Raw genomic sequence first — 27727 nt, 5'->3', positions numbered from 1 at the left:
ACGATTTTAGTGGCTAAAATCGAACTTAATACCCATCTTAAATCAGTAAAAAGGCATAAAATTATACATCTTTGGTGCAAATTTTATTACAACTTGATGGGGAATAGCCCAAAGCAAATTTTCACAAAGTTTGTATTCCTTCCCAAACAGCATTTCAAAGTTCCAAAACGAACAGATAAATTATATTATGAACGGCGCAATATGCCACGATGGGAAATATGTGGTGTGAATCGAAAAGTTGGGCACGGGCATTATGCGCTTTTCAGACTATCAGTTATTCCGGACGACAGTGCTCGTGTCGAACATATCCCATATATTGTGCACATTATAAGTTAAGTCCGAAGGCATAATCGATACTGCTGCATGTTTATGGGATCGATAACACATTTACCGATTATTTAGTCATCGCCGACAAGTCGTATCGATCCGACACACTGTAAGATTCTTTACAAACACCGACATTCCGTCCGGAATAACTGATAGTCTGTAAAGCGCATTACTGTCCATATAAACTTATAATATGAACGACGCATTATAACTGTAGTCTAAATGGTTATTGTTACGTTACCTTACATTTACGACTAATTAGAACATCGAAACTCTAAAACCAATAAACATTGTCACCAATGACGTTTAGTTTTAGCTCGTCAGTGAATTGCATTTTTTGGTGGAACAACGATTACACATTTGGTGTCATTAAAATAAAAAATAAAATTGAATTGCAAATTGTCCGATATATACAGGTGCAAGCACACATAGTTCGTTTCTCAAGTAAATATATTCATACTCTTAAATAATATTGTTGTTTCGTAGGATTACAACAAAATGAGTATTACTTCGGCGGCTGGAATAATATCATTGCTCGATGAGCCAATGCCAGACTTAAAAGTGTTCGCCTTAAAAAAGCTTGATCACATTGTCGATGAGTTCTGGCCAGAAATTTCCGAATCAATAGAGAAAATTGAAATGCTTCATGAAGATCGTACATTTCCGGAAAATAAATTGGCTGGAATGGTAGCATCCAAAGTGTTTTATCATTTGGGTTCTTTTGAGGATGCGTTAACGTATGCCTTAGGAGCAGGCGACTTATTCGATGTGAATGCTCGAAACGAATACACTGAAACAATCATAGCCAAATGTATTGATTTCTATATTGCGCAGCGTGTGGCTTTTATTGAGGACGCTAAAGAGGCCAAGGCTGTGGATTCTCGCCTAGAGGCGATTGTTAATCGTATGATACAACGTTGTCTGGACGATGGACAATATCGTCAGGCTTTAGGTATTGCTTTGGAAACTAGGCGTATGGATATATTTGAGTCTGCTATAATGAAGTCAGATGATGTTAGCGGTATGCTGGCATACGCTTACAATGTCACCATGTCTCTTATACAGAACAGGGGATTTCGACATGAGGTGTTGCGTTGTTTGGTTGGACTATATCGTGATTTAGGAGTTCCCGATTATGTCAACATGTGTCAATGTTTGATATTTTTAGAAGATCCCTTAGCTGTAGCGGAAGTATTGGATAACTTGACTAGGTCTTCAAAGGAATCTAATAATTTAATGGCATATCAAATTGCTTTCGATTTGTATGAATCAGCAACGCAGGAATTTCTAGGCAATGTTTTGCAGGCCCTAAAGGAGACAGCGCCTATCCCAACAGCATTACCTAGTATATTTAAACCACAAGGTACGACCTCGTCCAATTCGAAAAATGATGAGGAGAAAACGAAGGAGGAATCTGCAAAATCTGAAGAAACAACAGGTAAATACTATATTTCTCCTTTAAAAATACTTGTCTAAAGTTTTATACAAATTTGACAGACTCAAAGATTGAACGCACGGTCGATTCCCTTAACGATTTAGAAAAGGCCCATCAAAAGAACATTGAAAAACTTATTTCTATTCTCTCTGGTGAGGTGACTATCGATTTGCAACTGCAGTTCCTAATTCGTAGTAACCATGCCGACCTACAAATTTTGCGAGCTACAAAAGAAGCTGTGCGTGTCTCCATATGTCACACGGCTACAGTCATTGCTAACGGATTTATGCACGGGGGTACAACCTCCGATCAATTCCTACGGGATAATCTCGATTGGTTAGCAAGAGCCACGAATTGGGCTAAATTAACGGCAACCGCTTCTTTAGGTGTTATCCATCGAGGCCATGAAAAAGATTCGTTGGCATTAATGCAAAGCTATTTACCCAAAGAAGCAGGACCAAGTTCGGGGTACTCTGAAGGAGGCGGTTTGTACGCTTTGGGATTGATCCATGCTAATCATGGTGCAAATATAATAGACTACTTACTACAGCAATTAAAAGATGCTCAAAACGAGAATGTACGTCATGGTGGATGCTTAGGGCTTGGTTTGGCTGCGATGGGTACTCATCGCCAGGATTTATACGAGCAGCTGAAATTCAATCTATACCAAGATGATGCCGTAACCGGAGAAGCAGCTGGTATTGCAATGGGCATGGTTATGTTGGGATCTAAAAACGCCCAAGCTATTGAAGATATGGTTTCATACGCACAGGAGACTCAACATGAAAAAATTCTGCGGGGCTTAGCCGTAGGAATTTCACTTACCATGTTTTCCCGACTTGAAGAAGCCGATCCTTTAATAACAAGTCTATCAACAGATAAAGACCCAGTTTTGAGACGATCTGGCATGTATACTATAGCTATGGCATATAATGGCACCGGAAGTAATAAAGCTATACGTAAACTCTTACATGTGGCCGTATCCGATGTCAATGATGATGTTCGTCGTGCTGCTGTAACAGCTATTGGTTTCATATTGTTCCGTACGCCAGAGCAATGTCCCTCTGTGGTGAGTCTTTTAGCTGAGTCTTACAATCCTCATGTACGCTACGGTGCTGCAATGGCTTTAGGAATAGCATGTGCTGGCACAGGCTTGCGCGATGCCATAGCTTTGTTAGAACCCATGGCAAGATTGGATCCGGTTAATTTTGTACGGCAAGGGGCGTTAATTGCATCAGCCATGATTCTAATACAACATACTGATCAGACATGCCCCAAGACCACATTCTTCCGTTCTTTGTACGACGAAGTGATTTGCAATAAACATGAAGATGTTATGGCAAAATTTGGTGCTATTTTAGCACAAGGAATTATAGATGCCGGTGGTCGCAATTGCACTATATCATTGCAATCTCGAACTGGTCACACCAATTTACAAGCAGTTGTAGGAACATTGGTGTTTACGCAGTATTGGTATTGGTTCCCATTGGCTCACGCTCTTTCTCTCGCTTTTACGCCCACTTGCGTCATTGGTCTGAATTCGGACCTAAAAATGCCACAAATGAAATTCAAATCGGCTGCTAGACCTTCGATTTATGCATATCCTGCTCCATTGGAAGAAAAGAAATCAGAAGAACGCGAGAAAGTAGCCACAGCTGTTTTGTCCATAGCCGCCCGTCAGAAACGCCGTGAAACGGCAGACAAGAAAGAGGACGATAAAATGGATGTCGACCAAGAAGAAAACAAAGAATCCCCATCAACATCCAAAAAAGAAGAAGAGCAGAAGTCCGACGATAAATCGAACAAATCAGACGATAAAAAGAAGAAATCGGAAACTGTTAAAAAAGATGACGATAAAGAAAAGGATTCATCTTCCGAAAAGGATAGAGAGAAAAAAGATGATAAAGATAAAATGGAGAAAGAACCAAAATTTGAAATCTTAGAAAATCCTGCAAGGGTAATGCGTCAACAACTCAAAGTTTTGAGCGTTGCCGAAAATCAGTCTTATGTCCCTTTGAAAGATGTAACTATTGGGGGCATTATTGTTATGCAGCATACAGGTAAAACAAAAGATCAAAAACTAGTTGAACCAGTAGCAGCCTATGGTCCCAAGAATGACGATGTCAAAGAACCAGAGCCACCAGAGCCATTTGAATATGTAGAAGACTAAGGACAACATAATTTAAAATTCTAAAAACATGTCATACTATATACAATTGTCGTATTTTCAATTAAATATAATAAAATTCTTTCAATTTTACAAAAGTATATTTTGAACACCTGAAAAGTGAGAGATTTAAATGTTTATATTTCGGAGTTAACCAATAAAACAAATGAATGTCATAACGACAATGTACGTGATTGGTCACTATTCTTGATAAACGTTGCCGATCGTCTTGATCGAAAGTCAATTTTATGGATCAGGATTGGCATAGTGTAAAAAGTCGAATAATCCAACATGTTATAGGTTTTATGGGGTGACTGTCGACCAGTTCACATTGATACAATATGTTATTACGTTCCTTCATGTCAAAGGACGCAGCTGGATTCTAGAGACATATTCCTAAACGAGTACAAATGACCTGCCTTAGCCTATAATACCTCTTAGCTAAGTTATATGTATATAAATGAAACAAACTAAGAAATTTAACAAGCAGCCGGTTGGCCAGTTAATTACTTGCACAGAATACTGAGGCTGTATTTTTGGATGTTATGGCTTGTAAATGTATACATTACGACTTAATCCTTGCACATAGGGCTTTTTGAACTGATGAAATTACTTCTTGGAAGAGCTTCGTAGTATTTTGAATATTTTCTGATAAAAGTGTAGTTAATTCACTTGTGGTTTATTCCAGACTAACTGGTAAAATTTGAATCTTAGTACAATAGGATAAAGTAATGATAATAAATGACATTTCAAAAGAGATTAGATAAAACATAAATACAAAAAGATGTTACAAAATACAGTGTTGTAATTGTAATGTTGGCAAGCAACTCTGCCTCTGTGCTTGATAATGCCACCGTTCTTTGCTTGCGAGCTTCCCAACTGATAGCCCCAGAAGACATCAAGGCAAAACCAGAATGTTGTTGTAACAGTTTTTAATGTAGTTTCATCCATTTTGTTCTATGCTTGTGTAGTTGAACTGGTAGCCAGATCAAGGAACACTGCGACAAGGATGGGGTGTGTCCTGAGTGCTCTGGTAGTGAGACAGGTAGGTTTAGCTGGGCAAGAAAAAAGGTGACGAGTGTCATGTGGCCCTTGATTACATATGGGACACACGTCAGCTACGCTGCTATCAATCACTGATAAGTATGAATTGAGGCGGCTGCACTTGCCTGATCTTAGTTGGGCCAAAACTACCCTTGTCTGCCGTGGGAGGTCTCTCTCCTCCGGTGCAATGGGGGGCGGTCGGACTCCGAGAACAGGATTAACCTTGTAGCTTCTCACCGCTTCAGCTACAGTATCCTCATGAATCCTGTTCAGACCTGTCTGGTATGCTGCCTGATCTAGAGGCTCTCTTTTGTAACGCTGGATCTCTGGCTCTAGAAGGTGAAGATCAACCTTTACATTCCTGGGTGGAGGTTGTCTATCCACAAGATGGTGATTCGGATGACAACTTCGATGGCAACCCAAGAGGTACTGCTTTGACAACATGTAGTTGTGTCGACGCACTGGGATGATCTTCGTCTCCGCTGCCGGGGTCCAGGGGTGTACTGCGGAGACATCCTGTTGCGGTTCTAAGGGCAGCGTTATGACAGGTCTGTATGTTATTCCACTGCGTATCGCTCGTTTGAGGTGCCCACACTGGCGCTGCATAGTTTACCACTGACCGGCCAATTGCCTTATATGTAGTTAACAAGGTTTGAATGTCGAATGTTACCCCGAGAATCTTGGGGTAATTTGTTGTCCGAATTGTTTCGCCATCGACTCTGACATTCAACTGCCTGCCTACTTCCGCCGTCCATGTAGTGAATAGTGTGGCTGAGAATTTGGTGGGAGATATCCTCAAATTTCTTGCAGTGAAATAACTGGTAAGATCAGCGAGGTAGACATTTAATCGATCGCAAATGTCATCAACAATGGGCCCGGATGCCATGATTGTGCAATCGTCCGCATAAGACACAATCTCGACGCCGTCAGGAGGGGGTGGTATCGAGGACAGGTAGAGGTTAAACAGTGCCGGAGATATCACCCCGCCCTGTGGAACTCCCTGTTTAACTCTACGGGGTTTTGACTTCTTGTCCCTGAATTCCACGTACGACTGGCGTCCACACATATAATTCAGAACCCAACGCTTCGCCCCTGCCGGTAGGGACGTGTTCTCGATGTCCTCGAATAATGTGGCATGGTTGACCGTATCGAACACTTTCAATAGGTCAAGCGCCACGAGGACCGTCCTATGACACGGCGTGGGCTGGTTAAGTTCCCAAGAATAAGAACGTCTATCGGATAGATTCGATCCCCAGTCGGCATCTACCACTCCATATAATTGAATATTACTCTTAGTATACTTTAGCCCGTAGTCGACCGTTCCCTTCAAGTATCTTAGTACCTGTTTAGCAGCTTTCCAATGTAATTGGAGTTGAACTGACTTAAAAAATTGACGGCAAACGGAATATCGGGTCTAGTGCTGATTGCCACTAAACGAGCCTTTTTCTTATCGATTTTGGTACGAAATACAAATTTGTTGGCGATAACTTTTCTATCCTGTGGTTGTTCGGCAATCTCCTAGGTACCGTTTAATATTTGTGCCAAAATTTTATCTTCTATTGCCAAAAGTTATTCTGAACCATCTGTGGAATTTATCGCCTCGTCACAAGAAAGTGGTTCGTCAGTAAAAGCAGCTTTAATATATTCATAATTTTCGAAATCCTTCGAAGTCATTCATATCTGCATCACTATCATCTATACTACTATTGTCGATTGATTGTTGTTGCTGCTGGTATGTGTGTTCTTCTTCTTCCTTTGCAGTATATCAATCTCGCATTGTGATTCATCGGCAAACCTGACGTCGCGACTGATTATTATATGGAGTTCTCTTGGCGACCACAGTCGATATGCCTTTGCTTCATCAGATTATCCAACCAAGATGCATTATTTGGAGCGAGAATCCAATTTTCCATTTGTCTTGTCCTTTATAAGGACATACGATCGGACACCAAAACTTCTCAAATGTTTAATTGATGGTTTCTTACCTAATCATAGTTTTATTGGCAATTCCCCATTCAACGATTGGTGTTAACAGTAATTCAAGTAATTGGCGGTGTTAACAGCTTCCGCCCAAAATGTTGGTGGAAATTTTGGAAAGGAATTGTTACTAAAATTTGATTACCGAGCTCCTTAATTCACCTTTTTATGCTAAAAGACTACAACTGCAAAAGAAGATTATAAATCTGCAACCTGGAACTAAGAATTGAACTTGATATTCTATGCAGGTAATGTTTAACAAAGTTAACTTTTAATTGAATAAAATTAAATTCGAATTATTCTGTTTCCTTTCAGAAAAACTAATTTAGCTTACATGATGCTGATTTATAGGAAATCTAGGCGCATCTACATATTAGAAGGAACATGCTGACATGGTTATTATTATAAGGAAGATAATGATTTATATAGTTTATTTTTTCACCCTATAGTTGTTATTGATAGTAATTGTATGTGTATGTTAGAACAAAACACAAATGACAAGAACCGAATTTATTTGTATTATAAGAAACAAACATTTTATTTTATTTCAAATAAAACTAATTACGTTTTGGGGGCGCAATATATAAATTTTTTGATTGAAATTGATTTTTTGAAAGTTGATTGATTTTTGTGGCGAAATTAATTAAAATTTTAATTGATTCAATTAAAACTGTGATTGAATTTTGTGTTAAAAATCAATTGATTCCGTGACAAAAGTTAAATATTATTTTTTTATTAATTGAAAATCGTGTTGGTTTTCAATCAAAATGGGTGATTGATACCATCTTTTTCGTGATTGAAGACATTTCAATTAAAAAAATGATTGAATCCGCGATTTTCGTGATTGAAATCATAAAATTTTTTTTGTGTGTAAATACGCCTAGATTTCCAATAAATCAGCAGCCTGTAAGCTAAATTACTTTTTCTGGAAGCAAGGCCGTAGCCAGGATTTTAATTCGGGGGGCAGTACTATAGTACTTTTTTCAAAACGTTTTCACCCCGGTCAGTACCGTAGTACCCCCGCGAATGATTTAGTACCTTTTGTGTATACATTTTTGAGTCGATATCAGATTTATGGTACAATAGCTTTGACAAAATATTTTAATATTTTGAGAAAGTCTTTATCAATCTTATTTGCTAATAGTCTTTTACAAATATGGCAAAACAGACATGTTCATGTGGGAAGAAAATCTCGATTTTGTAAAATACATAGTCAATCGATTTTTTATTTCGGTAGAAAATGTCAAAATTTTATTTCTATATAGAATTTTTGAAAAATTTTATTTCTATATAGAATTTTCGAAATATTTTATTTTTATAGAAAATTTTGTCAAAATTTTATTTTTATAGAAAATTTTGTCAAAATTTTATTTCAATTGAAAATTTTGTAAAAATTTTATTTCTATAGAAAATTTTTGCAAAATTTTATTTCTTTAAAAAAAATTTTGTTGAAATTTAGTAAAATGTACCTTCCGCTCAAAAAATACCATTTTTGTACTTTCTTAAAAATTGTATTTTCCATCCCTGAGTAACTGGCAAAGTGACCAAAATTTTTAAAAGAATGTGCACGTTTGGAAATATCTCTTTATTGCTTCGATCGCTGAATTATGCAGGTTCTTTTCGCAGGTTTTGCGCCATTTCATTTACACATGTGTGTTTGGCTGTTTCGTTGTTGTTGCTATGGCCAAACATAGTAAGTCATGTTCACAAAAAGAACAACAAACACACATAAAAAGCAGAAATGCATTTTCCAAAAATGAAATTTGTGGTGCGAGAACAAAAACAAGTTGTTTTTTTTCGACCGTCGTTTGACGGGCTTTTCAACTAAATTTCTATGATTTGTGCAAGTTTTATAGGTAAGCGTTTTTCAAAATAAAACCTCCAGCTTTTCTTCAACATCTTCGATAAGATTTTTCTATGCAGCTAAAAATATATATTTATTTATATAAAAATATTGATTCATTTCGGGGGGGGGGGGGGGTTGATTCCCCTCATCCCCCCCTTGAATACGGCCTTGTCTGGAAGTAAACAGAATAATTCGAATTAAATTTTGTGCAATTTATTTATTTATTCAACAACGTAATATAAAAAGCCGAAACAGGCCAAATAAAACTATATTACATCTCATAATACTGAATAAAAGAAAAAAGCTTATGCATACGGCTAGAGAAAAATATAAAATTATTCAATTAAAACTTGATTTTGTTAAACATTACCTGCATAGAATATCAAGTTCAGTTCTTAGTTCCAGGTTGTAGATTTATAATCTTCTTTTGCAGTTGTAGTCTTTTAGCATAAAAAGGTATATTAAGGAGCTCGGTAATTTAATTTTAGTACACACAAAAAAGTTTCACGAAAATTTTTTCAATTAAAATTTTAAGGTTCAGTTCTTAGTTCCAAGTTGTAGATTTATAATCTTCTTTTGCAGTTGTAGTCTTTTAGCATAAAAAGGTATATTAAGGAGCTCGGTATTTTAATTTTAGTACACACAAAAAAGTTTCACGAAAATTTTTCCAATTAAAATTTTAATTGAGTTTTAAAAAATATACAATTAAAAACTTAATTGATTCAACAAATTTTTTAATTGAAACAAAAATCAATCACAAAAATAATAGTATCAATTAATTTTTTAATTGGATCAATTAACTTTTTAATTGACCTTCAATTAATTTTTTAATTGATACTATCATTTCTGTGATTGAAGGCATTTCAATTAAAAATTAATTGGATCAATTAATTTCGTGATTGAATCAGAAAAAATTTTTTTGTGTGTAACAATTCCTTTCCAAAATTTCTACATTAAAATTTGAACCAATCAAAGACAAATATAATGGGAAAGCAATGTAATATTGCTGGTGGTGCAATGGTTAGCATGCCCGCCTTGCATACACAAGGTCGTGGGTTCGATTCCTGCTTCGACCGAACACCAAAAAGTTTTTCAGCGGTGGATTATCCCACCTCAGTAATGCTCGGTAATTTAATTTTAGTACACACAAAAAATTTTCGCGAAAATTTTTCCAATTAAAATTTTAATTGAGTTTTAAAAAATATTCAATTAAAAATTTAATTGATTCAACAAATTTTTTAATTGAAACAAAAATCAATCACAAAAATAATAGTATCAATTAATTTTTTAATTGGATCAATTAACTTTTTAATTGACCTTCAATTGATTTTTTAATTGATACTATCATTTCTGTGATTGAAGACATTTCAATTAAAAATTAATTGGATCAATTAATTTCGTGATTGAATCAGAAAAATTTTTTTGTGTGTAACAATTCCCTTCTAAAATTTCTACATTAAAATTTGAACCAATCAAAGACAAATATAATGGGAAAGCAATGTAATATTGCTGGTGGTGCAATGGTTAGCATGCCCGCCTTGCATACACAAGGTCGTGGGTTCGATTCCTGCTTCGACCGAACACCAAAAAGTTTTTCAGCGGTGGATTATCCCACCTCAGTAATGCTGGTGACATTTCTGAGGGTTTTAAAAAGCTTCTCTAAGTGGTTTTACTGCATTGTGGAACGCCGTTCGGACTCGTCTATAAAAAGGAGGTCCCCTGTCATTGAGCATAACATGGTATCGGGCAGCACTCAGTGATAAGAGAGAAGTTCACCAATGTGGTATCACAATGTACTGAATAGTCTAAGTGAGCCTGATACACCGGGCTGCCACCTAACCTAATGTAATATTTGGTATTATATTGATGATACTTAGCAAATTCTGAAAATAGAAAAAATATAAATGGAAAATACATATTTTTTTATTATTTTCGAATATTTTTCATATTTTAAAATCCAAAAGAAAGAACTTTTTTACCATTACATAATTCAGCTCATTAGTTTAAAAAAAAAAATGCAATTTAATGCCACCGCAACTTCAAGGTGAATCTTCCAACAAACCCATACCGCTCTTGGTTTTAAGAAAACTAGGAGTGAAAAAAATTATAATGCTAATAGATCAATACGGTAACCAACTTTTGATTGCAAACATATTCTTATATATTTGATCAAATGATGGAGTTGATTGGTCAATTTCACGAAATAAAATTGGTCAATAAAAGAAATGAATAAAAAATATATTATTTTAGTCCGTTTAGTGTAAACAGGCTTCAATGGAAAACGGTATTCACACTTCACAATTTCTTAGCGCAACGGTATTCACACTTCACAATTTCTTACCGCGAAAAACAAAAACCCAACCACAGACTGATCTCTTCATCATACATTATTGAATAAATACCCATTCTCTTGTTCTCTTTCCATTGCTCAAAATTATTCAAACTCAATCAAAAAGAAAGGCTTTGTATTACTAATTGTTAAATAAATGAAATGAAAAGATGATTGGATCAATCATATGTGTAATTGGAAACGGACAAAATTTCAATCACATTTATAATTGAAAATTATTTCCGAATTGATTAACAAATTGATTGAGTCAATTAATATTTTAATTGGAAACGTAACAAATATCAATAATTTTTTTAATTGGTTTTTATTCGGATTTGATTAACATAAATAATTAATTGAATCAATTAACATATTAATTGAATCCGTTTCCAAATTGAATTAAGTGTTCAATTGAAAAAAATTTTGTGATAATTTTTTGTGTGTATAGATGCATGAAAGGTAGTTCTGTTTTCCTTCCTGCCAACAATGCTATACTAAAGATTTTATATCACTTCTAAGCAATATTTCTATTAAAATGGGCAATTATATCGGCGCTCTGTAGAAGCTGCAAAAATCAGCGCTGATTCGGTTGTTTTGCAAGCAGTTGGTAGTGCCTCTCTCCCTTACAATCCTGCTGAAATAGTGCTCCATTTTGTGCTGGGATTGTTCTAGAAATTATTGCCCAATACCCATTTTTGATGTTGGGAGTAGTAAATGCTTTATCCCACTTTGTTTTCCTTGTTCGATTCTCAATGTAATCCAATTTGTGTAAATATTTGTTTATGAAGTTATTTTTAAATTATGGTTTGGCTTGGCTCTGAGTCGAGAAAAATTTTTACTCCTTACTCTCTTACACCACAGGCCTGATTCTGACTGGAAAATAGAACTTTTCAAGAGCAATCTTCTCAAATTCTACGTAAGAAACATAAACTAAGTGTAGCATGCCCTACGTGTATGTACTAGTTGACGTTGAACATATTACATTATTAGTCGTTGCTAGAAGAGAACAATTTAACAAAAAAGAAAGATTGTCATACTCAGCGTCCATGAACATGGGATTTACTACGACCATGAATTTTAAGGCTGCCCGACTAAAAACAAAGGTTAAATATTTTATTTCCCATGAACTTTAGGTCAGTAATTCATTTCCATCAATACTTTATTTCCGCTAAAATTGTCTTAGCCTACGCATTCTTAAAATCACATAGACTTATAGTAAAGATAATAATTCAGTTACATTCTCTTTTCATTTATTCTACATGCACCTAACAGTAAACTAACATTTAATTCATTTTTTTTATAAATATGATGTAACAGTTGTGGTATATGTAATGTATTAATGGTATTTAAACAGCGACTTTTTAAAAACTTATAAGCAAATGATCTACATATAAACCAATATGAATTCAAAGAATGAGCCAAAATGGCATAATAATTATTGGAAAGGCATGCGAGGATGTCTGACAAGTAATAGACTAATCGCTGTCAGAATCGCTACTTGAATCGTTTGCCATTCTTTTCTGGGCATCATTTCTTGCCATTGGTGGATCATAGAAATGCAATTGCTTACGCCAAATTTTAACGAGACCATCGAAAGCACGACGACTATATTTGCCATACTTATTCGGAGTGCGGGGATGATCACGAGTACGTTGGGTCTTGGGAACCATTTCAACATACCTTTCGTAAGCCACTGTATTCTTTCCATAATCTATTTGTTTTTGCCGGCGAGATAGAATTGCTGCATCTGTTTCGGTATATGAAGACGAGGAGGAGGAGGATGAAGTTAAACTGTTTTGGCGAGCACGCTTCCGCTTCTCATTTTTGTGACTGTTGAAGTATCGAGTATTTATACCTTCATTGCTCTCACAACTGCTATTTGGGCTATTGGATCGTGTCTCAACGCTTGGAGTTTCCGAATGGCGTCTTTTAAATGGGGTTTTTAGTTTATCTTCTTTCAATAAACGTTCGAATTTTTGTTCGTTCACATTGTCGATGAATTCCAAGGATATATCACGATGTGATGATTCATTTGCATCGGATAAGCTGTTGTTAAATGACCCAAGATTCTACAACAAAGAGAAATAATGTCGTGTATGCATAAAAGATTTTGAAACTTACGTGAGATTCTACGTCGTCTGCCCATGAATGGCTTTCCTTGCTGGATCCACTTTTTTCTATCGACATTGTAGCTATATTTTCACAAACCATCATATTTCGAAAATTTCTCTGATTCGAAGTAAAAGCAAAAAACCCCCAAAAGAAATTATAAAATCATTCGACACAATAACAGATTACAACGCGAATGCTTATTAAACAAGTTAGTTTCTTCACAAGTTAGTTTCTTCGCGCGTTTTTCTCTGTTTATACAAGTACAGCCAGTGATGCCAGGATGTTGTTTGAAAATTCCCTACGTGGCTCCTAAAAATTCCCTTTTTTCCCTGCGCCCAACATTTTTTCCCCTACATTTTCCCTATGGTACTAAATTCAAACAAATTTGGCAAGAAAATAGCAAATATTTTATATTGAATTTAATAGTCAGGGATTATATTCGTCAATAAAGGGACCAAATGTTCAATAATATCACATTTTTATTCGGATTTCGACCATTGCAACATCATTGCTCATTTTTAACACTACCAACATTTTTCTTGTGGACTTTAATGGCCGCGTGTTTCTTCAGGTCAGATTTCTACAATTTACGAACTTTGCACAAGCATTGGTATTTCATTTTCGGCCGCCTCTAGCCAACCCTTTAAGTCAACAGTGAGCCAATTTGGTCAAAAAGGCTATTTTCTAAATTTTGTTGAAATGTTTTTATGTTATTTTCTTCACTAGAGACATTTTTCTAAAACATTAAAAACTGTTGTGAATGTAACAGTTGTAAAGCAGTTTTTGACGATATTCCGGAATAAAAATCCTATATTTACTATATTTACGTTAGCCTGACACCAATGCAGGACTGTTTAATGTCCAAGTCATTTAAACTACATATTATTACAATACTTATTCGAGCTTATTGAACAAGTTCTTTTCAGTAACTTAATAGTACTAATTTCCTTAATCTTCTTGTCCAATAGGCTATAAGTATTGTAATAATATGTAATCCTACATTTATATACACGAATCCGCGTATGCACTGCAAGTGATCTTTGTGTTAGAAAATATTGAGAGGCACCGTTTATTCCTGCAAATGAACTCTATTTACGCATTTGTAATTAAATACCAATGCAAAAACATCTTTTGAACTTTTCTAAATAAAATCATTACAATAACCCCAATAAACACAAACGTTTGAAAAATACTAAAATTCAATAATTTTTCAAACATTTTTTCAAAGGATTAGGGTAATATTCAAGTTGAGAAATTGTTGAGAAAATCGCGTTCTCAACAAAAAACAGACATTACCCTCAACAGTAAAATTCAAAACAATAGCAATAATTTCTCAATTGTAATCCTCAAATTGAAATGCATCGCTACTCAATAATTTCTCAAACAGTTTTCCATGTGATAAAAATAAAAAATTAGCATTGTTGCGAATACTTTCAAACCACAATTTGTATGAAAGTCAATCCTAGTTCTAACTGAAAGTCAATACTAAATTTCTAGAGATTTTGTAAATTTTATAATTTTTTTCGTTAACAAATATAATAATCTTAGAAATAACATTAATAATATATAAAAATAATAATATAATACCAATCAAAATGTAATTATCTTATTAAACGTATTAATAAATAAAACTATGAATACAACCATGGCTGAACAAGAAGATCAAATCATAGGCCCATATGATTACAATTTTTTTATTTCGACAAAATTTTAAGATGTCAAAATCATATGTTTATGGTGATTGCAGCTCTCCAAATGACACTGCATAGCAAATGCATCTCAAACAAACTCGCGCATTCATAGCTGGAGAATTGTTCAAAGATGACTTGAGTATCTTGATAACATATTCCAGAACCAAAATACCACGCACATCAGTTTTTAGACTGCATCATAAACTGTTTTTGTTAATAGATGGCGAAGATCCGTATGACTGACTTCCATTCTTAACTTTGGAGGGTATTATAGTCTTATTAGTCTCATATCGGCGTTCCTCGGATGAAGTATCCACTTCACAATCACTCATAGGTGACACAATTAAATTTGAACCTTTATTTTTCCCTGATTTGAATTATTTTGTTCAGAATAAATAATTGCCACTTTTACCAATGCCATACGATTCTTTTATCAGCTGATTTTGACTTCTTAAAATTGTAAACAACATATTGAAATTTGTTGTTTTTGTTATCGTGATTCAACCTCCTTATTCAGCCATGAGTACAACTTTAAATATCTTAAACATTTTTACATGTATAATTCCATTTCCTCCATAATGTTGGTGTCAAATAACTATTAATTAATATACTGGCAATTTGAAATAATTACTATCGAGGAACTTGCTGGCTTGTGTGTTAGAATAGATTCCAGCAAGAGGAAATCACAAAATATCAAACTGATGACGGGATGTAAATTGATGTAATGCACATTTTCATCCAGAAGTTCTTGATATAGGAATTGTTGCACTTTGTTTTAATTGGTTGCACCTTGTAAGTTTTCTGAAAACTTTCCTTTGTTGTTCCCTTCATCGGTTTTTCATCGGCCAACATCTTCCAAGAATATACCATCCAATGATTTTAGTTTTCTGCAAAACAATCGAGTTTTGTGATTTACATTATGTTTTCATTTCACTTTTTATTTTGACTTACCAATTTGTATTTCTTCCAACTGACCACGTACTTCGTGATTTCCTCAAGAACGTTGGTGTTACAAAATTGTTGTTATTAAAATACTGGCAATTTTCAGGAACTTGATGACCAAATAATTGGAATAAATTTCCAGCAATTTCAATTCAGAAAATAACAAATTAAACCGATGATGCGATTTAAATTAAACTATCGATGTAATGCGAATTATCATCCAGTAGTTGTTGATATGGAAAAGCCTAAATACCAAGTTTTTTTGGTTGCACTTTGATTTATGGAAACTTTCTCTTCTCGATAAGCCACTATCATTTTTCATCGGCCAGCCTCTTAATGTGTCCAAGAATCAGTATCCAAATATTTTAGTTGTCTGCAAAGAGATTTGATTTTAGTGACTTTCTTAAAGTTTTCATTTCTTGTTTTAGTTTTACTTACCAATTATTATAAGCAATTTCAATTGATTATTAAAAAATTTCCACATTTTTGTATTTCTTCCACGAACTTTGTTGTCCAAGTAGTATTGAAAACCATGTGGTTTTTTCGTTGCATCTCAGGGTAGTGTTTTGTCAAAGTTTTCTCGAATTATCTTCAACACATTTTCAAAGTTTTCGTCAACATTTTGCCAAATTGTTTGTAATTCGCAAACAATTTGAAGATGTATTGAAGATGAGCTGTTTCAAGTCAAGTTGAATTTATGTTTAAAATGATATTTACCCTCAAACTGAAAAGGTGTTGCATTTGAAAAACGCTCATCATGTGTTTATTGGGACATCGTTAACGGTGAATCGCGTATTCCATTAGTTGAAGCTTTAACTACCATATATTTTGGATCTTCAAATATCTGGAATATTAAGGAAAAGTACTCTTCTTGTTACAAAATGTAGTAAACTATGGAAATTGGAAAAATTCCCTACATTTGTAGAAAACATGAAAAATCTCTCCTTTTTTCCCTACCGATGTACTTTTAGGAAAAAATCCCTACAAAAAAGGATTTTTCCCTACGCATGGCATCACTGAGTACAGCAGTGTTTATACAAGTACGAGTATTTGATTACAAGCACTCGTTACTGACTAATTTTTTGAGTATTCGATACAATTAAAAGAGTACTTAATATCTTCAATACAATCCCAATAAACACAAACGTTTGAAAAATGCTAAAATTCAACAGTTTTTCAAAAAATTAGGAAATATATATGTTGAGAAAATCGCGTTCTCAACAAAAAACAGGCCAACAAACACAGGATGAGCGTTTTTCAAATGCAACAACTTTTCAGTTTGGGGGTAAATCTAATTTACAATATAAATTCAACTTGACTTGAATCAGCTCATCTTCAATACATCTTCAAATTGCTTGCGAATTCTTCCAATTTGCCAAACTGTTGACGAAATCTTTGAAAAGGTGTTGAAGATAATATGAGAAAACTTTGACAAAACAGTACCCTAAAATGCAACGAAAAAACCATGTGGTTTTTAATACTTCTTTGTGCAACGAAGTTCGTGGTCAATTGGGAGAAATAAAAAAATGAAAAATTTTAGACAAATAACTGAATTTACTCCAAATAGTTTATAATAATAGGTAAGTGAAAGTAACAAATGAAATAAAATTTTAAGAAAGTCACTAAATATATATCTCTTTGCCGAAAACTAAAATTATGGATTCTACGTAAACATTAAAAACCTGACCTATGAAAAAATGTTGGACAATTAAATGGAATAATTGGTAAGTCAATATGAAAAATTAAATCAACATTTTAGAGAAGTTGTGACGGCCACCATATGACATAAAATATATTCCGAACTATTTTTACCATTCGTATGATTTATTGTACAACTTGTAAATATATAAAGTATTTCATTGCCTACTGGGGAATTTCTGGCAAGTCTCATATTCAGCGACTTTTCTTTGCGCAACACGCCTATATTAGTATACATGAGTGTCATCTATTGGTTAGAATGCGCAACGCACATATCATACATGGGTGTATAGAAAGGGGAGTAGCGAATGCAGAGTTGTGATGAAAAAAGAGAGTTGTGGGGACTGACCTTACACAAAGTCGTGAGACAGGCTTAGCACAACTTATTGCAACTCACGCTTGTCATTAGTGAAGTCAAAGTCGAAGTCAGTGCGTGCAAATAAGGTGCTCCCACATAGGAGTAGAATTGGCAGTATTGTTGTTAGTGCGAAATAACCTGCAAATGTGAATTTTTAAATCGGCATCGGTATATGGAAATATTAATTTTTTCGGTAAAGTTTTGGAAATTATAGAATACTCTGGAGGGGTTATAGTGTTTTATTTTTTTTTAAATATAGATATTATGCGACATTAATAAGTGGATTTATTGGATTTATGAGAACTTTTCGTCATTTTATGAAACATACCTCGGGTAAGAATAAATGAACTGTTGTGGTATACACCTGCAATCGGTACACTTGTTATTTATGATTTAAAATAAGAGCCTTTGAAAGAATAGGTTTGATGTAAATTTAAATAGGCTTTGAATTGATTGTTGATTTTTTTTTTCATTATATGTATACTTGTCTTTGTAAAACCTTCATCAATATAACTTGAATTTCTTTATAAAAATTAAATCGTCTATCGTGTGGTTATTTTTAATACAAGAGGTTATGGGCGAAAAAGAGCAACACGGAATACCTCAGTTTAACGGCAAGGGGTACGACGATTGGCAATTTCGTGTAAAGATTCATTTGGACTCCCTCGATTTGTTGACCGTTCTAACCGGCGATCCTCCAATCGAAGCTGCTCAAAAGGCGGAGTTCCTAAAAAAGGATAAAAAGGCGAAAGACAAGATTGTAAGCTTCCTCCATGCTGACTGTATAAGTTTTGTTCGCGAAAAAGAGACGGCGAAAGAAATGTGGGAAAGTTTAAGGCAAATTTTCGCAAAGAAATCAGTTGTGGATCAGCTATTGATTAGGAAGAAGCTTTCGAAAATGAAAATGACCGAAAGTTCTTCTGTGGTTAGTCATTTGGCTGAATTTGAAAATTATATAAGACAATTGAAGCTTGCTGGAGCAAATATGGAAGAAAGTGACGTATTGGTCCAACTATTTTTGACTTTACCAGAAAAATTTGATCCTTTAGTAACAGCTCTACAGAACGTTGATGGTCACATATTAACTTTTAACATGGCCAAAGAAAGATTAATAAGTGAGGAATTAAAATTTTCTGACAGAAATGAAGAAGTTCAACATGGAACAACAGCATTTTCCAGCAAGAAATTTTTGAAAAAGAAAAGGTTCAATGGTAAGTGTTTCAAATGTGACAAAACAGGTCATCAAGCCAAGAATTGCTGGCAGAAGGATGCAAGATCTGCAGAGAACAGGGCGGTTTCTTTCATGGCATACAAGAATTCAAGGATGCAACCTACAACACAAAAACAAATTCATTTCAAATTAGATTCTGGCGCCAGCGACCATATGGTAAAAGATAAGTTTTGTTTTTGAACTATGAAAGAATTAGGAATTCCGGTCGAAATCAATGTCGCAAAGAGTAGTGAATCCATTCTTGCTAGACGTATTGGCAATATTGATGGAATTAGCAACAAGGGAATCAAAGTAACTATAAAGGACGTACTTTATGCCCCTTCCTTAAGAGACAATCTATTGTCAGTAAGAAAACTTACTAAATCCGGCTTGGATGTTACATTTTTCAAGAACGGCGCTGTGATATTGAAAGAAACGGATATGGTAGCAAAGGCGAAGCTACAGTGTGGTTTATATGAAGTAGTATTTGATCTTCCTGACAAAAACGCCTTGTCTTGCGAGAGAAATGTTTTTAATTTATGGCATACAAGACTGGGACATAGCGGTAAGACAACAATGGAAACGTTGATTAAAAATAAGATGATAGAGTGTACTTCCAAGAATGGGGAACGTGATTTGTGTGATGTATGTGTGGAAGCTAAGCACTGTAGAAATCCTTTCAATGGCACAAGAAAACGTTCAACAAGGTTACTGCAAAGAATTCATTCGGATGTGTGCGGTCCGATAACCCCAGTTGCTTGGGATGGATCGAAATATTTCGTAACATTTATAGATGACTTTAGTCACTTCGCTGTAATCTATTGTATAAAACAAAAAAGTGACGTCTTCATCAAATTCAAGGAATACGAAGCACTAGTTACAGCAATGTTCCCAAACGAGAAAATTTCGACTCTAACCATCGACCAAGGTAGAGAATATTTATCAACAGAGCAGCTGAACTGGTACAAAAATAAAGGAATTCAAATAGATACAACGGTCGCATATACCCCCCAACAAAATGGAGTGTCGGAAAGATTTAATAGAACAATTTCGGAAAAGATTAGAGCGATGTTATTTGAATCAGGCGTACCAAAGTGTCTTTGGAATGAGGCTGCATACGCTGCTGTTTATACTATAAATCTAATTTCATCCAGAGCAATTGAGAACACGACAACACCATCAGAAATATGGTACGGAGAAAAACCAAATTTAACGAAGATCAAAATTTTTGGATGTTTAGCCTATTCCTGGATTCCAGAACCCCAAAGAAAAAAGTTGGAACCAAGAAGCAAACAAACGGTTATGGTTGGATACGCAACAAATGGATACCGTCTATGGGATATTAAATCAAGAAAAATCATTGTAGCCCGTGATGTTAAATTTAATGAATATCGCTATCCATATAAATATGTTCAAGAAGAAATCGAAAGGCCTAAATTAATATACAGCAGTCACGAGCAAGAGGGGGAGTTTGAAGATGGTGCTGTGCCTGAAAATGCGCCAATTGACACAGTTGATGAAATTATTGATAATATTCAACCAGAGGAAGACGGTGAGTCGGACAATTCAAATGTTTCACCCCTAGTCGGCTTTGATGAAGAACCATCTGAAGAGACCAGAAGACAAAGTAGCCGAATAAGTAGACTTCCCGGAAAGTTCTTTGATTATATTACTGGATTTGAAGCAGATATAAATATAAATAACGTTCCAACAAGTTATGAGGAAATATCTACAAGAGACGACGCTGATAAATGGATGAATGCTGTTAAAGAAGAGCTAATGTCTATGCAAGAGAATCACGTCTGGGATATCGTACCAATACCAAAAGAAGCAAAGTTGTTGAAGTCGAGGTGGGTTTTTACCCTCAAAAATGATAGTCAGGGCAATCCTTCAAGATACAAGGCTAGGCTGGTCGCCAAAGGATTTCAGCAAAAATATGGAGTCGACTATTATGAAACGTATGCTCCAGTTGCAAAATTAACAACAATAAGGGTAGTCCTAGCAGTGGGAATCCGAAGACAATACCATTTTCACCAACTTGATGTGAAGACAGATTTTCTGCATGGAGACTTAAATGAAGATATTTATATAGCTATACCACAAGGTCTGGAAGAACAGGATGGTTCTGCGTGTAAGCTTATCAAGTCGTTATATGGACTTAAACAATCGCCGAAGTGTTGGAATGAAAAGTTCAACAGTTTCATTTTGTCTCTTGGATTTACCAGATCTAAACATGATTATTGTTTATATACCAAAATCGAACCTAAAATTAGAATATTTTTAATACTTTATGTAGACGATATGTTGGTGGTTGGAAATAATTTGGAGAGCATTAACAAGCTAAAGGATAAACTCTCAAAGAAGTTTAAAATGTCAGACTGTGGACCGCTGAACAATTTCCTTGGTATGAAGATCATAGTAAACAATGGAACCTTGCACATTTCTCAAAAAGATAGCATAGAAAAAATTTTAACAAAATATGGTATGCAAGATTGCAACAGTGTGAAAACACCAATGGAAAAGGGTCTACAACTACAAATCAGTGAATCTGGCTCTTGCACTGATAGACCCTATCGCGAACTTATAGGAAGTTTAATGTATATAATGCTGTCCTCAAGACCCGATATATGTTTTTCCGTGGGTTATTTGAGTCGGTTTCAAAATAACCCCACTGAATCCCATTGGCAACATCTCAAAAGAATTGTGAGATACTTAAAAGGAACAATGGAATATAAATTATTCTTTAAGAACGGAAATGATGAGCCGCTAGTTGGTTATGCTGATGCCGACTGGGCATCAGATCAAAATGATCGTAAATCTGTAAGTGGGTTTCTTTTTAAAATATATGGTTCTTCAGTATCCTGGTGTAGCAAAAAGCAGCAGACAATTGCAATTTCATCATCAGAAGCAGAATACGTGGCTTTGAGTTTAGCAACAACAGAAGCTATATGGCTTCGTGGCTTAATGGAAGACCTTGGAGAAATTAAAAATTATACCGTGAAGATTTATGAGGACAACAGAGGGTGTATTGGAATGTCAAAGAATTTGGAAAGCAAACGAGTCAAACATATTGATATAAAGCATCATTTCTTGAGAGACCACGCAAGAAATGGATTAATAAGTGTGGAACCCATTAACACTCAAGATCAATTGGCAGATGTTTTTACAAAATCTTTAGATATTGGACGTTTTTCGAAACTATGTATCAATCTTGGACTGGCCGATTGAGAGGGGGTGTTGTGGTATACACCTGCAATCGGTACACTTGTTATTTATGATTTAAAATAAGAGCCTTTGAAAGAATAGGTTTGATGTAAATTTAAATAGGCTTTGAATTGATTGTTGATTTTTTTTTTTCATTATATGTATACTTGTCTTTGTAAAACCTTCATCAATATAACTTGAATTTCTTTATAAAAATTAAATCGTCTATCGTGTGGTTATTTTTAATACAAGATGAACAATGTGCGCCAGCACAAATGTTACAATTCTTTTTATCTAATTATTTGTATATGGTATATTGGGAATTATAGGATTTGTGTCGAGACGTTTGGGTTTAGGAAACCCTATGAAGGTACTGGTTTCACTAATTGGGAATTCGTCTGTGATTTGGTCAGTGGCAACTTGGGACATATCAACCCTGAAGGCACACGAAATCCCGAGGTTAATAACCTCTACTACACGGAAACAATGTTAAGTGAGTAGAAACATTACAACATGCACTAACCATAGACATATGAGCAAGTACCATAAAAATTGACCACTTAAATTGAAAAATTATAAAAATATTAAAAAAAGAAGAAAGTAAAAGTTTCACAAAAAGTAAGAATATAACGTAAATTTTGCACAAGCCTTCTTACGTAACTCCAAAATCACGTGGCTGCACTTTTTCAACTTCTCCATTTCGTAAAACGCAAAAGAAAAATCAAGATAACTTCAAAATTTATTAAAAAATTATCAATGATTCAATTAAATTAAAAAAAATAAAAGAAAGAAAAACTCATAAAAATATTTAAAATCGCATTTAATGAAATAAATACTGAAATCAAAAAAGGCAAATTATTGAAAACAGTTTGAAAGCTTACATTATTAAATTATGTACAAAAAGCTAAAAAGGAAAATCATTGAGAAAATATTTGAAATATTATTATTCAAATAAAAACATTTTATGAAAGAAAACAAAACAGAAACAAAACAAACACGATTATGTAAAAAGCATGCAAATTTAAAATTATTTGAAATATTGTTACTGATAAAAAAATATAACCAAGAAAAGAACAAAAGCTCATATGAAAACCTATAATCTATAAAAATCATTTTTTGTATTCAAATAATAATAATAATAACATCCAAATCCATTCTCAATATTTTGTAAAAAAAAAGGTTTAGAGAAAAGAGAAAATCCTAACGAACCACTTCCAACAGGTTCGATAAATCATTAATAATCATTTCCTGAATTTTATAAAAACGTTTAAAGTGCGTCCGTCCGTCCGTCTCTCTTTTATGAAAATTCAAATTCGAATTTCTACTTGTCTATCGTTAAAAAAATTAAAAGAGGAATTATTATCAACACCAGGCACTTATTTTTAAATGGATGGATAATAACGGATTGAAACCCATATTTCCGGCGAGCTACTACACATGTTACCACTGTCAAAAATATTTATGCCCAATAAACACAGGATGAGCGTTTTTCAAATGCAACAACTTTTCAGTTTGAGGGTAAATATAATTTTCAACATAAATTCAACTTGACTTGAAATAGCTCATCTTCAATCCCAATAAACACAAACGTTTGAAAAATGCTAAATTTCAACAATTTTTCAAACATTTTTTCAAAGGATTAAGGTAATATTCAAGTTGAGAAATTGTTGAGAAAATCGCGTTCTCAACAAAAAACAGACATTACCCTCAACAATGAAATTCAACACATTAGCAATAATATCTCAAGTGTTATCCTCAAATTGAAATGCATCGCTACTCAATAACTTGTTAAACAATTTTCGATGCGAGTCAAATTCAAAATTAACATCGTTGCAAATACTTTTCAACCTAGTTTTGTATGAATGATATCGCCACTTCAAATTGAAAGTCAAAGCCAAAATTCAATGAATTTTATAATTTATTCATTTTCATCAAAATAAAATATATAATAATAAACTACACTACATAATACACTACAATAGCCATCGATAAATAATAATCCTATTAAACATATCAACAAATAAGAACAAAAAACAAAACAAACAACAAAACTTTAAATATCTTAAACATTATTATTAAACACTTCTACATTGATAATTCGATTTCCTTCCTTTTGGTATCATAAAACAGCATTAAAATTTGTTAACATGCGGGCAATTTGAAATTAGGAACGTACTGGACCGCGTGTTAGAATTGATTTCCAGCAGAAGAAATTCACAAAATATCAATTTTAAACTGTTAATAGCATATGAATTAAACTGACGATGTGATGCACATTTTCATCCAGAAGTTGTTGATTTCAACAATTTGTTGTTTTTAACAATTTTAATTGGTTGCACTTGTAATGTTTCTGGAAACTTTTTCTTGTCGATAAGCCACTCATTTTTCATTGGTCAGCTTCTTATTGTTTGCAAGAATGTAGCATCCAAAGATTTTAGTTTTCTGCAAAGAAATTTAAATTTAGTGACTTTTCTAAAGTGTTGATTTAATTTTTCATATTGACGTACCAATTGTTATAAATTATTTGAAGCAGTTCCAGTTAATTGTCCATCATTTTTTCATTGCTCAGCTTTTTAATGTTTTCAAGAACGTAGAATCCATAATTTTAGTTTTCTGCAAAGAGATATACATTTAGTGACTTCCTTCATTTTTTATTTTCACTTCATTTTTTATTTTCACTTACCTATTTTTATAAACTATTTGGTTATTTGTCTAAAATTTTCCATTTTTTTGTATTTCTTGCAATTGACCACGAACTTCGTTGCACAAATAAGTATTGAAACCCACATGGTTTTTTCGTTGCATTTTAGGGTAGTGTTTTGTCAAAGTTTTCTCATATTATCTTCAACACCTTTTCAAAGATGTCGTCAACATTTTGGCAAATTGGAAGTAATTCGCAAACAATTTGAAGATGTATTGAAGATGAGCTATTTCAAGTCAAGTTGAATTTATGTTGAAAATTATATTTACCCTCAAACTGAAAAGTTGTTGCATTTGAAAAACGCTCATCCTGTGTTTATTGGGATACATCATCTTCAATACATTGTTTGCGAATTACTTCCAATTTGCCAAAATGTTGACGAAATCTTTGAAAAGGTGTTGAAGATAATATGAGAAAACTTTGACAAAACACTACCCTAAAATGCAACGAAAAAACCATGTGGTTTTCAATACTTATTTGTGAAACGAAGTTCGTGGTCAATTGCAAGAAATAAAAAAATGGAAAATTTTAGACAAATAACCAAATAGTTTATAAAAATAGGTAAGTGAAAATAAAAAATGAAATAAGACTTTAAGGAAGTCACTAAATGTATATATCTTTGCTGACCGATGAAAAAATGGTGGACAATTAACTGGAACTACTTCAAATAGTTTATAATAATTGGTACGTCAATATGAGAAGTCACTAAATTTAAATCTCTTTGCAGAAACCTAAAATCTTTAGATGCTACATTCTTCCAAACAATAAGAAGCTGATCAATGAAAAATGAGTGGCTTATCGACAAGAAAAAGTTTCCAGAAACATTACAAGTGCAACCAATTAAAATTGTTAAAAACAACAAATTGTTGAAATCAACAACTTCTGGATGAAAATGTGCATCACATCGTCATTTTAATTCATATGCTCCCTGCCAACATTTTTTGAATTTGGGGACTCTTTTGAGAATCCCCACTACGTCGAAAACAATCATATACGACATCAAAAACTCGTCGGAAAAGCGCCGTCACTATTGAGAAGTTGTACCACGCCAAGTTACTACAAAAATGTTTCGCATGAGTGCAATTATTAGGTGCCTTTATAGATCAATTTAGAACGACGCCAATAAGGGACCCTCCAAACAATCAGAAAAAGTGCATTGTAAGATAGTTGTAAAAGAATCATTGTGGTGGAGTAAAACACGTTTGTTTAGATATTTATTAATTTGATTAAACATTTACAAATTCTTAAAAATATAACATTTATACCACTATCACATTACATTTAACATAATTTTTGGCATTAATGATGATGTTGAGTTACAAGTAGCGAGTTACATGTTGCTGCGTCTATCAACCAGTGTTTTTATTCCATGGAGGCAGCGCGTCTGTAAAATATCTGAAAAACAATCACTTTATTCCATTTGGAAAATCACCAAATTGTTCACCAATATACCTTTCACAATTTTAAGCGTATAATCTATGTTTTCAGAACTTTATTTTCGTTTTTATTTAATTAAAATATAACAAGCTGGTTGCGCTTGGCGTTTCACAAAAAAAATGGCTTTTTTAACAGTAGGGATGGCAAATTACTTGCATGTACTTTTTGATGTACCTTTTCATGATGGTTGAAGTGACATTTACGAGTCTGTGGTAACGATGAGGTTGAAATGGAACTTTGAAATGCTGGCAGGGCTATTATCAGTTTAAAATGGATATTTTGTAAATTCCTTCTGCTGGAAATCAATTCTAACACGCGGTCCAGTACGTTCTTAATTTCAAATTGCCCGCAGGTTAATAAATTTTAATGCTGTTTTATGACACCAAAAGAAAGGAAATCGCATTATCAATGCAAAAGTGTTTACTAATAATGTTTAAGATATTTAAAGTTTTGTTTTTTTTTTTTTGGTTCTTATTTGTTGATATGTTTAATAAGATTATTATTTATCAATTGGTATTGTAGTGTATTATTATATATGTTATTTTGATGAAAATGAATAAATTATACAAAATTCATAGAATTTTGGCTTTGACTTTCAATTTGAAGTGGGGATATCATTCATACAAATTTAGGTTGAAAACGCAACGATGTTAATTTTGAATTTGACTCGCATCGAAAATTGGTTGACAAATTATTGAGTAGCGATGTATTTCAATTTGAGGATAACACTTGAGATATTCCCTGCCAGCATTTCAAAGTTCCATTTCAACCTCATCGTTACCACAGACTCGTAAGTGTCACTTCAACCATCATGAAAAGGTACATCGAAAAGTACATGCAAGTAATTTGCCATCCCTACTGTTAAAAAAGCCATTTTTTTTGTGAAACGCCAAGCGCAACCAGCTTGTTATATTTTAATTAAATAAAAACGAAAATAAAGTTCTGAAAACATAGATTATACGCTTAAAATTGTGAAAGGTATATTGGTGAACAATTCGGTGATTTTCCAAATGGAATAAAGTGATTGTTTTTCAGATATTTTACAGACGCGCTGCCTCCATGGAATAAAAACACTGGTTGATAGACGCAGCAACATGTAACTCGCTACTTGTAACTCAACATCATCATTAATGCCAAAAATTATGTTAAATGTAATGTGATAGTGGTATAAATGTTATATTTTTAAGAATTTGTAAATGTTTAATCAAATTAATAAATATCTAAACAAACGTGTTTTACTCGACCACAA

The 27727-nt window shown here is 33.8% G+C and overlaps 2 protein-coding genes and 3 long non-coding RNA genes across 6 annotated transcripts; 2 read left to right on the top strand and 3 right to left on the bottom strand.

Annotated features, from left to right (window-relative positions):
* Positions 1 to 622: 622 nt before the first annotated feature.
* Positions 623 to 4049, top strand: Rpn2 (Regulatory particle non-ATPase 2). Of its 2 annotated transcripts, none has more exons than XM_075298120.1 (3): positions 623 to 758; positions 814 to 1765; positions 1825 to 4049. In XM_075298120.1, the coding sequence occupies exons 1-3, from the start codon at positions 627 to 629 to the stop codon at positions 3930 to 3932; spliced, it is 3192 nt and encodes a 1063-aa protein (XP_075154235.1). In that variant the 5' UTR covers positions 623 to 626; the 3' UTR covers positions 3933 to 4049. The 2 variants fall into 2 exon arrangements, with proteins under 2 accessions (XP_075154235.1, XP_075154240.1); XM_075298125.1 differs by having other exon boundaries at positions 629 to 743.
* Positions 4050 to 12266: 8217 nt separating this feature from the next.
* Positions 12267 to 13447, bottom strand: Slbp (Stem-loop binding protein). The gene is made up of 2 exons (XM_075298118.1): positions 13247 to 13447; positions 12267 to 13194 (listed from the first exon to the last, which is right to left on the bottom strand). Exons 1-2 carry the CDS (start codon positions 13337 to 13339, stop codon positions 12601 to 12603), a joined length of 687 nt encoding a protein of 228 aa, XP_075154233.1. The 5' UTR covers positions 13340 to 13447; the 3' UTR covers positions 12267 to 12600.
* Positions 13448 to 14915: 1468 nt separating this feature from the next.
* Positions 14916 to 17018, bottom strand: LOC142219828 (uncharacterized). Its single transcript, XR_012717794.1, has 3 exons — positions 16309 to 17018; positions 15880 to 16243; positions 14916 to 15815 (listed from the first exon to the last, which is right to left on the bottom strand). It is a non-coding gene; the product is annotated as an uncharacterized LOC142219828 (long non-coding RNA).
* Positions 17019 to 26222: 9204 nt separating this feature from the next.
* On the bottom strand, positions 26223 to 26844 carry LOC142227653 (uncharacterized). Its single transcript, XR_012719950.1, has 2 exons — positions 26494 to 26844; positions 26223 to 26436 (listed from the first exon to the last, which is right to left on the bottom strand). It is a non-coding gene; the product is annotated as an uncharacterized LOC142227653 (long non-coding RNA).
* A 492-nt stretch (positions 26845 to 27336) lies between these two features.
* LOC142227642 (uncharacterized) lies at positions 27337 to 27727 on the top strand. Its single transcript, XR_012719944.1, has 2 exons — positions 27337 to 27456; positions 27514 to 27727. It is a non-coding gene; the product is annotated as an uncharacterized LOC142227642 (long non-coding RNA).

The sequence above is a fragment of the Haematobia irritans genome, chromosome 1, assembly GCF_050003625.1.
Source record: "Haematobia irritans isolate KBUSLIRL chromosome 1, ASM5000362v1, whole genome shotgun sequence".
Classification (NCBI taxonomy): domain Eukaryota; kingdom Metazoa; phylum Arthropoda; class Insecta; order Diptera; family Muscidae; genus Haematobia; species Haematobia irritans.
Note: the sequence above shows the minus strand (reverse complement) of the source record. Positions and strands in the feature narration are given on the sequence as shown.